Source organism: Garra rufa, chromosome 18 (assembly GCF_049309525.1).
Source record: "Garra rufa chromosome 18, GarRuf1.0, whole genome shotgun sequence".
Taxonomy (NCBI): domain Eukaryota; kingdom Metazoa; phylum Chordata; class Actinopteri; order Cypriniformes; family Cyprinidae; genus Garra; species Garra rufa.
In genome coordinates this window covers 22,479,795-22,495,545 of record NC_133378.1, presented here as the reverse complement: position 1 = coordinate 22,495,545, position 15,751 = coordinate 22,479,795, and the positions used below count along the sequence as shown (strand labels likewise).

Below are 15,751 nucleotides of genomic sequence, written 5' to 3'. Positions count from 1 at the left end.
AAAAAAAAAAAAAAAAAAAAAAAGAATTTATAGGGCCTTAAATTGCTGTTAAATTGTGTACATTTTATGATTTTACTTAATTAGACATGATCGATCTTTCTTTTTGTTTTTTTATTTACCATTAAAACTATCTAGAAAAATTAAACCAAAAAAAAAATGGAATCCAAAAAAACAAACTGAAAAGGCTGAATTGACAAAAATACAGTGAGAGATTTTTTTTTTATATCTTGTAACACTTAACAATAAGGTTCCATTAATTAACTACATTAGTTAACACAAACTAAGAATGAACCGCTTCTACAGCATTTATTAATCTTAGTTAATAATAATCTCAACATTTACTGATGCATTAAATCACAAGTCGTGTTTGGTAACACTATTTAATGCACTCTGAACTAACATGAACAAACAATGACTGTATTTTTATTAACTAACATTAACAAAGACTAATAAATACTATAATAAATGTGTTGTTCATTGTTTGTTCATGTAAGTTAATACATTAAGGTATGTTAACAAATGACACCTTATTGTAAAGTGTTACCAAAATATATTGTGTTTCACAAAAGAAAGTTAGCCATGCAGGTTTGGAACCACATGTGGGTGAGTAAACGACAAGCAAAAAACTCTAAAACAGCATTGCAAATATTCAGATGGAAAGAACAACCTTTCTTCCTGCCCTGTCACGCTGCTGTGCATCACTGAAAATCATGAGTTCTTTTTGATAATTGTATTGTACATCACACCTAATTAAATGTCCATAAGCACCAATACAGCGAGAAGAGCAGGGCATTTCTGCCTGCGGCCGAGCCCCCAGAGGCAAGCAGCAATCACTCCATTAGAGGCAGCGCTGTGCTGCAGCTGAGCTGGCCAATATCAGCAAATTAGTTTAGCCACGGGGATGGGGGAAGGGTGCCACGGCAACACACACCGACAACAACAGTGTCAGTCATCGGGCATATGCAGCCGGCCCAAATTAACAGGAGGAACAAGTGAGGGAGGCAGGCTGAGACAAAGAGGGTAGAGCTGGAGACTGTGATTGACTCTGGATAAAGGCTTCTGCTGTTTATGATCGATTCGCTGCTGAATTGTCTTTGTGTCTCAGCAACCCCTGAGAGATCTTTCTCTTCCTGTCTCACCTCTTCTCCTCAAAGCCAACAACGTCTCAAGGCTCCGTTTCCAGCCAATAGTGTGTCAACAGGACTCGCCGCATAGCTGCTTTTCCTATTAGCAACAGATACTTAACTGAATGTGTCACATTAATACAGCGTACGTCTTATGCACGGCTCTAATGGGCTGAGGCCGTAAAATAAATACACAGAAGCTGTCCGTGTCCTTGAAATCAGTATGCACTGCTGGCTTTTAGACACACAAAATGGTGCTCGACTAACAGCGGCCCATTATCACACCTGTATTGTAGGAGATACAAGCACAGCTCCTCTCCACTTGAGAGAAAGACATAAATCTTTTAAACGACTTAGGACTGCATTTGAATATATTTTAAAACAGCAATAAAATATGACACTGGAATCATAAATTTAACAGTTTTAGCTCAGAAAACAGTAAAAACAATCCAGTTATAACAGTGACCACATGCTTTTTCATCATTGTTAGATTTGAAAGCGTTTCATTTTCTCTATATGTGACCCTGGACCACAAAACCAGTCACAAGGGTCAATTTGTTAGTTTAAATTGACATATGGTTTGTTAGGATAGGACAACATCCTGCTGGAGATTTGAAAATCTGGAATCTGAGGGTGCAAAGAAATCAAAATACTGACAAAAATCGTTCTTAGCAATGCATATTACTAATCAAAAATTAAGCATTTACGGTAGGGAATTTACAAAATGTCTTCACGGAACATGATCTTTACTTTTTTTGGCATAAAGGAAAAATCGATCATTTTGACCCATACAATGCATTTTGGTTTTGTGGTCCAGAATCACATATGGATCTCAAAAGCCTCTTCAATAAAGCAAACTATAAAGCATAAACCAAACCAACCAGCTTTGACATAAATCATAACACTTTAAACTTTGATTTGAAGCAACAAGGTACAAGTACATCTGAAAAAAGTATTGTGAATGACGTAATGACATGAAAACAGAAGTCTTACTAATATAAAACATTCATTTTCTGTGATGGCAAAGCTAAATTTACTGTACTCCACTACTATTACTTTACTTCAGCCTTTACGCCGGTCTTAAAAGAGTAGTTCACTTCCAGAACAAAAATGTACAGATAATGTTTTTTCTTTCTTCAGTCATAAAGAAATAGTTTGAGGAATGATTTTTAGTGGATTCTATGGTGCCCCGAGTTTGAACTTCCAAAATGCAGTTTAAATGCAGTAAATAATCCCAAATGCTGCTATAAATGATCCTAGCCGAGGAAAAATGTTCTTATCTAGCAAAACGATTGTTATTGTTTTTTTTGTTTTTTTTTGAGTAGCCTGTGTATCTCTGGTTCAAAACAGTTAGGGCAGGTTGAAAAAAAAATCCCATCTTATTTTCTCCCTCAACTTTAAAAATCATCCTACATCGCTGCAGAAGTACCGACCCAGTGTTTGCAAAGTGAACATACAAATAATATCAAACACCCTTAACAAAAAAGGTAAAAAAGCTATGTAGGGCGATTTTGAAGTTGAGGGAGAAAATGAGATGGGAGTTTTTTGACATTACCTAACTGTCTTGAAACAGAAAAAAAAAAACAGCTCAGGCAGAGCAAGACTAGACGAGTGTTTGAGGTTAAAAAGTATATCAAAAATAAATTAAGAACCAATCGTTTAGCTAGATAAGACCCTTCTTTCTCGGCTGGGATTGTTTACAACCAACCGCATTTGGGATTGTTTGAAGTCGCATTTAAACTACATTTTGGAAGTTCAAACTCTGGGCACCATAGAATCCACTATATGGAGAAAAATCCTGAAATGTTTTCCTCAAAACACAATTTCTTTACAACTTGGAACATCTTGGATGACAAAGGGGTGAGCACATCTGTACATTTTTGGCTGTTAAAGTGAACGTCTCCTTTAAGAGTCACATGACTCCTTCAGAAATCATTCTAATATGCTAATATGAAAGGCGGGGCTTGTGTAAGCCCGAGCAGCGAGCTGGACAGAAGAGATACATAGGGCAGCAACTCACTATATTCCCACCCCTTCTTTCCTCTGTTAATCACTTTTATTCTGTCTTTACCACAGCAATGTTTACACAAGCTGAGGGGAGCTCAGTCAGCTGTGCCTTAATCACAGTGTGTGTGTGTGAGATGGGGTGACTGTGTGCGTTCACAAACAAGGGTGGAGGCACCTGTCTTTGTACATCTTTAAGCTCGTTTAAGCAGGAGGCTCATTCAGAATATGAATATGATTGAAGGGGGGGGGGGGAAAAGGTTGAGTGAAAAGCGTGTCAATTAACGGTCTAATTTGGATGGAGTGAAGGGCGGAAATATCTCTGTGACAGTGTGAAGATCTGCGAATGTGTGTGCGTCAACACACACTGGCCAAGCACACACACACAAAGATCTCATCGCTCAAAGTGGGCGGAGGGATTGATTGCAGCATGCAGGTTTTCTCTGCGGTGCTAACTGGATTCCCAGGTCATTAGATAAAGTACACAGGGTGACGTTGTTCAACCCTTAAGACTAGAGGAGAACCATATTAATGGGGTTATTTTACTAGAAGCGAGGCAATTTCCTCACCTCACGGCAGAAGAGGGTCACTGAGAGAGAGGCTCACGTGACGCCGCATGAAACAGAAGCTCTCAAAAAGCATGTTAGCAAAAATACGGCTCAAACCTGTCCTCTAGAGAGCCATGATCGTTACGCATGTAATGAATTCACTTTATTATGTAGAACCACTCTGTAAATCCGCTAATGCTGGAATTTTTCCGATATCCTCATTTATGGTTATGGCTACCGCTATCCCGTTCTGCCCTGCTCAATACGAGTGAATGAATCAAGCCGGCGGGAAAAGCTAAGAAAGGGAGAGAATGCATGAGAAGGGATGTCAATGAGGGGGGCGAGTGGGGTCAGGGCAATTGACCTCAAGGTTTTTCCACCATTTCAGTGGACAGATGCTCGCTTCCCAATTAAGGGGAGAGGGGTGACAGCCGGCGTTCAGAGGTGAGCATCTGAGCTGTAGCAGCACGTCCATTACACTTGTTTCAAATGAGCTGAACAATGCCACAGCTATGAAACACTCATATTCCACATGTTGGGGGGAAAAAACAAAACAAAATGTACATTTTCAAAACTAGTTGATTTGCGTTGCCTAAACAACTAGTTGACTCAACTGCAGGGTTGGAAACTAAAAAAAAGCCACCAAAATGAACAAAAATGCTGACAAACATAATTTAACGACGTAAAAATGAACGAACAGTGTCAATTTGCGGAATTACGTTTAGATTCACTCACTGCATCAGATCACTTTTACATGCTGTTTTGTGCACCACTGAGCCTTATAACCAATCAAAAGTGTTTCTGTTGAATTTAGGAATGCACTGGCCAATCAAAGCGCTAAGATTAGTCAGCGCAGAAACCCCGGAGCTGTGTTGATTGCACACGCTCACAAATTTCCTCATCATATACAACTAAGTGAAGATACAATGTCAATAAAAGATTCATTTAGTAGCTTCATCAATATCAATACATCAATATCTTTCTCAATACGCTAACTGTTTTAGAGTTTCAAAGTTTAGTCCTCACTCTGAGTTTATACATTTTGATGTCCACATACTCAAGAAATAACAGTGGCTGTAGCACTTTTGTCCTAAAAAAAATGGCCAAATATCCAAGATTAAATGGACATTTAAATTAGATGTCATTTAGTTAGTATTAAACTAACTACGTGTGGCTGTTGGCACCCATCAGCAATAATTTGTTATAATCCGTAATGTACATAAGTTCTATTCTTAAAATAAATCAAGTATTTTAACAGTTTTGTCATGACACCATATGATTACTTGCTTTTGATACTTTTTCTCAAATAATTATTATTGCTTCATTGCTATTATATATTTTCAGTAATTGTAACGGCTATTGTTCCATTGTCTAGTTTTATCGTAACTAATTCTAATTATCCGATTACTCGATTAAACGTCAAAATAATCACCAGATCACTCAATCACCAAAATAATCGTTAGTAACAGTCCTAATTATAACAATAAGGTGATTACAAAAAAATGCCCTTACAAATGTAAAAAATGGAAATTAATTCTAGGGGGCAAATATTGCCCCCTAATGGAAAAGTTCATATCTGACCCTGGTGCAAAGACCCGAATAAATGCAAATTCATGCTGGATGTTGCCAAAAAATTCAATTGACATCAAACGGAAAATTTGCATGACGCGTTGCCACACAAGCCAATTAGCAAAGAGCTTATAGACACATCCGGTTGTATAATAAAATGTTTTTTTTATTGTTTTTATTAGCACGAGTGACGTGAAAAACATCCTGTGAGTAATCTAGAGCTATAACACAATGCAAATTTTCACTTCACAATTACATGGCAAACCGCTCTCCAATCCACTTCACAGCCAACAACATGGATGAGCATTGACTAATTAGATGGATTACCATGGTACAAGATAGAAAGCAGGGCCATTGAAGCCTTGTCTTCTCCTGTGACATTTACAGCCATCAGACAAAGACCCCTAGATCTGCACTTAATCAAGATGAAGATAATCACGAAACATACTATATGTTATTCTTGGCAAGAGCAGGATTCTGCTGCCCTCAGCACTCTTCAGAGCAATCCGATTACAGGCTGCTTGGATGCCCGGGCTCTGGCACGCACTCCTCTACCTACCCTCCCTTCCTCGGCACATCCTTCTCACTCATCCAGCCCCCCACTTCAGCTCCCCTCACTGCGACTGCCCTGTGCCCACCCCCCTCCCATCAGCACCTTAGCTGTTCAGTAGCATTAACAAAGCCTCATGGGTCTTCCTCCACACACTCTACCGAAGGGGGGGGGCCGAAGGACCTCTCGGCTAATTGTCTCCTGCTGTGGGGAAGTAGCCATCAGAAAAGCCATAATGTGCTTATTTGCTTGTGACATAACGTTATCTCAGCATAGCAACCATCAAATGTGGCAGCCATGGAAGGGAAAAAAAAAAAAAACGCAGCTGTCTGCGGCTGCTGGAGGAAATAAATCAGGGAAATATATTGGCCTAATAAAGTAGATTGAATCTGAGGTGGTTTTGCTCTCTGATCAACGTGTCCTTTGAAGATGCAAGCTTTTTAAGTAGCTGATTAATAATCTATATAAAAAAGCGTCGGCGAGGAGCGGATCAAGTGCCGAGAACTACGATCCGCAACAGGAGTTTTTCTTTCCCTTTCTCTCGCTTTTTTTTTAATTGATCAATTAACGGCATGTAAAACCAAGCTGGCGCTACAACGTAAACATGTGTGAGCTAGACGAGGCTTTGTAGAGAGTATCTGGTGCTCCGCTTCACACAAGCTAATTAAACTTGTAAATCTCAGTGTGTTGCAGGCTGATTTTCCTATAGAGTTAAAAACACGGGCATTAAAAGTAGAAGCAAGCCAACTGTCAGCACATTTCATTTCCAGAAAACACCCATAAGCCTGTTAAACAAGCGTACAGGAAAATCCAAAGGTATGAAACTTAATTTCCAACACTGCTTCTGGACATCGATTGCAACTGGCCATTTCACCGCACTGAAATGAATCAAGGCAATTACCCACATCAGTCCCTCGTGTTTGATCCTGCTTCGGACGTATAGAAAAAAGATAACACAATGGCAGCACGGTTACGCAAGTCCTGGCGGAGAGGGAGCCTTGATCTGGAAGGAAAAGCCAAGTCAACTCACCAGCTTGAAGTCCTGAATGCTACAGATGAAGTAGGGCGTGTTCGGCCGTCGGCTTTCTATGTACACACAATCTGTGAAGGAAATGACAAATAAAAGTGTTACTAACATCATCTACACTGTCAGATAAGATGATCTCAGTTATCTTAATTTCTCAAACCCGTCCAAAATCGCTCTCGCTTTGTAAAACACAACTGGAATGTGAGTAATAGGATTAAAGGGCTTTGGATGCAGGACAGCCCGCTCTTTCCAGAACAAACATCAAGGGGAGTCCGAGAAAGAAGGTCGGTATTGTTCCAACACAATTATGTGATTGCAGGGGAGAAAACACAATAAACGAACACGGGAGACTATGATATGATGCAAAACGTACACTAAAAAGCTGAGCAGAGAGCAGAGAGCCTTAGTGTTTAAATGAAATGTGACTGGTGGTATGGCCAGGTCACGAACCTTCGTCTTCGTAACACAAACATTCGCACTGCACAGCCCCGACAAGAGAAAGCAGCTTTAGCTAAGTAGACGCACATACACGCACACATACTTCCTTCCTCTGCGGTCAATCTGCCAAACATTTGTAGAGTGCGGGGGATGAAAAGATCACCCTCTTGTTCCACCCGCTTCTCCGCAGAGAGACAATCTGAGGCGCTCTTGAAATGGAAAATGCTTCAGTGCCGAGCTGTACCGACATCAAAATTATCGCGAGTTATGTGGGGGGGAAAGAAAAAAAAACGATGTCTTTTTGAAAGAAAGGGAGTGTTCGGAGCTGTTTGCTAGATAAGAATCTTATTTACACAGAAGAATGAGCCTCCAGTTTGAAGACAAGCATTCTTTGATAGTTCAAATGTGTTGAGAACACAAAGAGGGCTGTGCTCGGCTGCTTGGATCACCCTCTGTCAGACTCCGAGGTGCCAGCCACCGCTCCATTCAAAACACTCATTACATTACACTGCTATTTCACACTACAAATCCATTTTGCACCGGGAACCAAGTCGGCATTTGTGTTAATTAGACCTGCGCCGTTCGGTTTGAGATGAGGTGACTGGGGTTGCTGTGGTTTCAAGTCAACATGAAATCAAAACTGACCAGATTTACTTTAAAAGACGTCCCTAGTGCCATATATTACATCTGAAAAGACTTTGCTTCTCTGATGTCTGGTCCATTAGATAATGTTAACCAACTGACTAGTTAGAGAAAAGTAATTTTAGACGCAAGCAGTAAATGCCATTGCATGTTGACGTCAACTTGTAAATAAACTAACATTTAAAAGCACAAATCAGGCCATAAAAGCGATGTTAATACTAGGGATGCTCATTTCGGTTAATTTTCCTGACCGACAACCGCTGCTCGTTATCCGAACATTAACCGTTAACTGATAAAATTTGAATAATAAATTCGTTTAAAATAAAAATAGAATGCACGAGTATCTGTGATGATACATTAAAAATACAAGCAAATGTTTTATTTTAACGTGCAAACAGCAGCATACAGTGCAACATAAAAAACTGTACTGACATATAACTTAAATTATCACGCATCAGCAGCGGTTCTGAGAACAGAGAAAATCTGAATGAAAAAAAAGAATAATATAAATAGGCCTACACTAAATATGTATAAATTAAATAACTACCTAATTAAGATGACAAAACTAAAACACACTGAATCCTTTTATGCGCTTTGAAGAACTGTACCGGTCTTATTCTTCTCGTCGGACATAAAAATATATAGCAGGCCAGCCAATACCTCAGTGTGCCTAGTTTTTAACATGTCCACATGCTGTACGGATAGGCAGGACCGCTGCCTGTTAACTCTTAGATCCGCGAAAAAAACACCATCACAAAAACCCTTTCAATTTGCGGTTCGGGACTTCCATCCACTGTCATATGCGTGAGGAGAAGCGCGTGTTTTACAGCGTTCAGCAATAGCCAATCACAGACATGTATGTTGATTTGATTATCACTGTGGCCAATCAGAGGAGGCTATGTTACAATCCACTCACCAACCAAAGTGCCGGTTTCAGTTTTGCTGAAACTACACGTTCACGAACTCTCTTATTAAAACAAAGAAAGTGTTGGCATTATATAAATAAGAGATTAATTGTGCAGTGTAAAGGTTATTTTATTACTTTTTAATAACTTTATGAGATTGCGATGAACTACTCTAAGATGAGTGATAGCTTTCCAGTGATTGTAACGGGAGCGCCTATTGCGCACTTTCTAGACTATAATTCATTCAGAATTTGAATACATTCACTCACGGATTCACTCTCTAATAACCCAATATCGCCTCTTGCCATTGAGTTGCATATACTACATCTGTTTACTAAGTAAAGGTGAAGCGAAATATGTCTGTACAGCCACACTGCACGTGTCGACACGCGCGCGTGAGTAAACAGATAACTTACAAATAGCATTATTTCTTTCACCATGCAGCAAACGTTAAAAAAAAAAAGAATAGAAAAAAACCCTTTTAAACCGTTTAACTGATAGTAATAATCGGTTAAAATTCTTACTGTCGGTTAACGGTTAAACGGTCAATATGAGCATCCCTAGTTAATACACTACCAGTCAAAAGTTTTTTGAACAGTAAGATTTTTAATGTTTTTAAAGAAGTCTCTTCTGCTCACCAAACCCATGTTTATTTGATCCAAAGCACAGCAAAAACAGTACAATTCTGAAATATATTTACTATTTCAAATAACTGTTTTCTATTTGAACATATTTTAGAATGTAATTTAATCCTGTGATTTCAAAGCTATATTTTTAGCCTCATGACTCCATTCACATGATCCTTCAGAAATCATTCTAATATTGTGATTAGCGGCTCAAAAAACATTATTATTATGATGAAAACAGTAGATTTTTCAGGTTTCTTTGACGACTAGAAAGTTCCGAAAAACAGCATTTAATAGAAAATGAAATATTTTGTAACATTATAAATGTCTTTATCATCACTTTTGATCAATTTAAAGCATACCTGCTCAAAAGTATTAATGTCTAGAATTTCTTTACCAAAAGCTTTTTCAAGCTTTTGAAGGGTATAGTGTATAATGTTACAAAAGCTTTTTATTTTAATTTATGCTGATCTTTGGATCTTTCTATACATCAGATAATCCTGAAAAAAAAAATTTTTTACTCAACTATTTTAAGCATTGATAATACTGCAAATCAGCATATTACAATGAAGAATATGTAGCTTTGATCACAAAAATAAATTACATTTTGAAACATATATAAAAAAAAGCAGTTCTTTTAAATAGTAAAAATATTTCACAATATTAGTGCTTTTGCTGTATTTTGGATCAAATAAACACAGGCTTGGTGAGCAGAAGAGACTTCTTTAAAAACATGAAAAATCTTACGGTTCAAAAACTTTTGACTGGTAGTGTATATAAGCAAGCACCTAAAACACCAAACAGAAAGTTCAAAGCAGCTTATCAGAAAGCAGATTTCAAGAGTCACAACAGATTCCTGAACTCATGATTCATTCACACTTTCTGGCACATAAACAAAGGCCATACCGACGAGCTGTGCATTAACAAGCAAGGGCGACTCCACCATCTTGTCTCCAGCTCGCTAAATCCGTAAGCAACACTCGTGTGTGTTGATGATGGGGTCGAGCCTCGCAGTTACCCAGCAGCCATATCTGAACACACAGCTCCTGAAGCGTGGCACAAACACACTCTCACACCACGCCGAGGAAAGCAGCCCGTGTGTGTGTGTCATTGCTTTAAGCACAGATTTGGAGATGTTAGAAGTCTTTGTGTCTCTCTAGTGCTAAAACTGCATGGAGATAAATGTTTATCTGAACGCTTCAGTATTCCAGGGATGAATTCACGTAGCGTGGGCTGAGGAGGCTAAAAGCTACTACTAACAAAAGGAGAGCGATTCCGTTCCAGCCCTCTTAGTGCACATCATCTTTTATTTATTTGTTTTGCCTGCTGCCGTTATTGATCTCTTTGCGTTTATCTGTTCAATGCAGCAGGCGGAATAAAGATATTTAATAGGCTGAGCACATTGTAAACCGTTCGCTGGGAGGGGGAAGAGAAGGGGGGGTGTTAAGAATGCAGAGGGGGCCATTTTGAGTGGGTTGCATGTGTGACAGGAAAGGCTTGTTATCAGAGCTGGTCCGCACAGGGTTTTCTAATGCTTTATAGTGCGTTTGTGGGGTCCCGTCTGTTTCTACCTGAGCTCATCCTCTCATTTACAAGATAATGTAAGTGAATATATCCATCAGCGCCGTGACTGACCGCCTTCACCGGAAGGGGGAGGGGAGGCTGGAGAACAAAAGAGAGACAAATCTCAATGAAATGAGATGACATGTTTCAGAAATGTCCCAGGCGGTGTTGAGAGGGATTTACCTTCGAGAATTGCGGCTTATAGTCTCTTAACCCGGCTGGTAGATTCATTTAGAGGAAATGGATTCCCTACATACTGACAAGGCAATAGATATCTGTGCTGTGAGCCGTAAGGAAAATACTGACGTATAAAGGTCTGCTTTGAAATGTTTCCTGGAGTAAATGAAGCTGTAAATGTGACTTTCTGGCCAATAAAGCTAAAGGAAAATCAAAATTTAGCATATTTATGTATTATTCAATAGAGAATAATGTCATTTATTACTCAACCTCATGTCGTTTTAAACTGGCAAGACCTTGATTCATCGTCAGAACACAAATTAAGATATTTTTGATGAAATTCAAGAGCTTTCTGACCCTGCATAGACAGCAACGCAACCGACACATTCAAATACCAGAAAGGTAGTAAGGACTTTGTTAAAATAGTCTTTTTCATGGTACTTTCATAAACGCACGTCAAAGACTGACACCAAAGACAATAAATTGTTGAATGAAATCATTATTTTTGGACCATGGACTACGTTTCTAGGCCTTGAACTTGATAGTTGCATTGTTGTCTATGCAGGGCCAGAAAGCTCTCGGATTTCATCAAAAATATCTTAATTTTTGTTCTGAAGATAAACGAAGGTCTTACAGGTTTGGAACAACCTGAGGGTGAGCAATTAATGACAGAATTTTCATTTTTGGGTGAGCTATCCCTTTAATATTGGTGTTATTAAATGTTATGCTATGGTGTTATGAAGCTCTGAGAACACTTTGTGCACAATAAAAACAAAAACAATGATTTTATTCAACAATTTCTTCTCTTCTGAGTCTTCGACATGTGTTCATGAAAGTATAAAGATGCATGGGTAGTTTCATAACATTGCGGTTAAACCACTGATGTCACATGGACTATTTTAACAATGTCTTTACAACCTTTCTGGGCTTTGAAAGTGTCAGTTGCATTGCTGTCTATGCAGGGTCAAAAAGCTCTTGGATTACATCAAAAATATCTTAATTTGTGTTCCTTATGAGTTTGGAACTACATGAGGGTGAGTAATGACAAAATGTTCCTTTTTGGGTAAACTATCCCTTTAAGTTTAACCCAGAGACGTTATTAATTGCAGTGTTTATTGTTATGCAACAGAAAAAACCACTGCTAACATTCAAGAACAGCGTCTGCAAAAACTAGCCAAGAAATTGTGTTTTTAAAACAATCCAAAAGGTACTTTTCCCACCCATCTGTGAAAGTCGTTTCCAAACAAAAGGTCCTCGGGAAATAAATTGCGTTTAATATTTTACAATAATGACGGTCCTCGCTGGCCGCGGAGAGAGTTGCGAGGCTGTAATTTGCGCTGTACTCTTTGAGAGCGGACCTTTAAGACTCCAATCTGTTCAGCTGCGTTCCAGCCATTTTGTGCTTTTAGAGAAGCCCCTTCTCCATCAGAGAGTGAGCAGGCAGAGAAAAAAGGGAAAGAGACTGAGAGAGAAAAAGGGGCGTCTGGGGGAGGGGTGTATAGGATTTGAGGGGATGTGTGCAGTTCTAGGGGCTTTGTGGACTCCCAAATGCCTCCCACAGGCCACAGGTCCCAGCTCTCTCTCTCTCTCACAGTTTCTCTACCTGACTCGCTCGCTCTCTCTTTAGTGGCCTGAGGAGAACAGAAGGGTGGGGGCTTTGCAAACAGCACAGATCCATTATCGACCACTCTGCTGGAGCAGCCTGGCCTCAACCTTAGATTGAGATTTATTGAGCTGAAGAAATAGTCCATCACACGCCGAGACGTGCTCACACGCGCACGCACCCATGCTTAAAGTACAACGACAAAACGCCCGAGCGGACGTTAGAAGTTGATCTGTTTTGCAGTTATTATTTCTTAATGTATTGTCACTCGTCACTTAGCAACATGAATATTCATGCGGAAAGGGAAGAGGGGTAGCACTCATCCAATTCTCCTCCTCCTCCACCGAGGCTTATTGTTCACTCAGCCATTCTTCTAAACTGGTGAAGCGTGGCTAATTTAAAACACACCTTTACCGATGAAAGAGACCTGCCTTGCCTTCCGTGTCAATCCAGTTGCTGTTTTAATCCACTCCGCCTCAACGGAGGAATGCTGAGACACAAAAAAGCTAAAGCTAAATGTTAATATTACACACGCTCAGCTGTTTCATCGTCTTCTTTGTTAAACGCAGACGGGCAGCATGGTCATCCTTCAACGTGCTTATCTTGAAATTAAAGTAGCCAGAGGAATGCAATAACGAAACGGCAGGGGGTTCAGACCAGGTGCTGACTTCACACTCCATGTGTCGCATTCACACCCCTCTCTTCCTACATGACCGACAAGCGGCGAAACGCCGACCTGCGCTGCTCGTGTCACACCGTACTGGGAAGTACTTCAGCGCAGGTGCTTCAGCTGGCACCAATGCCCCGTGTCAGGAGGAACAGGCCGGTCTTAACCCTGCTCATCCAATTTACACTGCTGCTCATTTCCTTCGCCTTGACACCTGCAGCTTCAAAAATACACACACACACACACACACTTATTCTCTCATATGTCAAGCTTGCAAATTTTTCGCCTCATCTCATAGCCAGAGATTAATACCTCCGGTCCGAATTAGATCAAACCGTGTGCGGTTGTGCCCTCAGAGTAGCAGGCAGAAAAAAGCTGACTCCCTCTGGGCCGGGAACAGAAGCCGTTTGAGGAGTGTGGTACACTTAGTCTGTAGCAGCTTTCTAATTTGTAATTGGCAGGTGGTTCGATTTCACAAAAGCCTCTACAGCCTCCCTGTCATACAATGCTGCACGAAAGGGAAATTTCAGAATAGATCCGTCTCTTTTATTTCCAGCTATCGGCTTGGTAGGGATTTCTCTGCACACTGTTTGAAACGCTGTAAAGGAAGAATTTCGTTGACACTTAAGCCTTTATTTTGGGAAGAGTAAAACTTGACATATGGGGGTTTAAAATGGAGAAACAAACAAAAGCGCCCAACAACATGACTGCTTGTACATCTTAACCTAAATGCATTTTGTTTCACAGTGTCGTTATGCTGAGTTAGCCCATTGAGTTCATTTACATATAAAACTATTAAAAGACACAGAAAAAAAACAACACTAATTGGGCAGATCAGATGATACGGTAAGTCAAATTGTCTATGTTATGGCAGATAATTGATAAATGGACAGTTTAATTATATATATAATTTATTATATCTTAAAATATAAATATTTGATGATAATCAAAACACTAAAAAGTAACAGTCTTTTAAATGGCAAAAATGTACAAATTAGAGTTGTCGTGATATACCGGTACTAACGACAATCATGATATTTAAAGAATGAAATATCATGTTATCGTGTTAATTTTGGGGTGTCACGTTACTGACGATAATTGTGATATTTAAATAATTAAATATCACTATTGTGTTAATTTAGGAGTGTTGGGATATACCGGTATTGGCGATAACCGTGATATTTAAATATTAAATATCCTTATTGTGCTAATTGGGGTGTCGCAATGATATTTAAATAATGAAATATCGTTATCGTATTAATTTGGGGTGTCATAATATACCAGCACTGACGATATTTGTGATATTTAAATAATGAAATATCGTTATCGTGCTAATTTGGGGTGTCATAATATACTAGCATTGACGATATTTGTGAAATTTAAATGAAATATTGTTATAGTATTAATTTGGGGTGTCATAATATACTAGCATTGACGATATTTGTGATATTTAAATAATGAAATCTCGTTATCGTATTAATTTGGGGTGTCATAATACACTAGCATTGACGATATTTGTGATATTTAAATAATGAAATCTTGTTATCGTATTAATTTGGGGTGTCAATATACCAGCACTAACAATATTTCATTTAAATATCACAAATATCGTCATAGTATTAATTTGGGGTGTCATAATATACTAGCATTGACGATATTTGTGATATTTAAATGAAATATCATTATAGTATTAATTTGGGGTGTCTTAATATACTAGCATTGACGATATTTGTGTTATTTAAAAAATGAAATATCGTTATCGTGTTAATTTGGGGTGTCATAACATACTAGCATTGACGATATTTGTGATATTTAAATGAAATATCGTTATAGTATTAATTTGGGGTGTCATAAAATACTAGCATTGACGATATTTGTGATATTTAAATAATGAAATATCGTTATCGTGCTAAATTGGGGTGTCATAACATACTAGCATTGACGATATTTGTGATATTTAAATGAAATATCGTTATAGTATTAATTTGGGGTGTCATAAAATACTAGCATTGACGATATTTGTGATATTTAAATAATGAAATATCGTTATCGTGCTAATTTGGGGTGTCATAACATACTAGCATTGACGATATTTGTGATATTTAAATAATGAAATATCGTTATCGTGCTAAATTGGGGTGTCATAACATACTAGCATTGACGATATTTGTGATATTTAAATGAAATATCATTATAGTATTAATTTGGGGTGTCATAATATACCAGCACTGACGATATTTGTGATATTGAAATAACAAAATACCGTTATCGCGTTAACTAGGGGTGTTGTGATATACCAGTATTGGCG

At 38.7% G+C, this 15,751-nt stretch overlaps 1 protein-coding gene across 4 annotated transcripts in view; it reads right to left on the bottom strand.

Moving 5' to 3' along the window:
• Positions 1-15,751, bottom strand: part of rerea (arginine-glutamic acid dipeptide (RE) repeats a) — a 179,617-nt gene that overhangs the window by 51,854 nt on the left and 112,012 nt on the right. For all 4 annotated transcript variants that reach the window (XM_073822583.1, XM_073822584.1, XM_073822582.1 and 1 more), the window contains one exon: positions 6,826-6,896. In XM_073822583.1, coding sequence (XP_073678684.1) covers positions 6,826-6,896 — 71 coding nt within the window. The remainder of the gene's footprint in view (positions 1-6,825; positions 6,897-15,751) is intronic.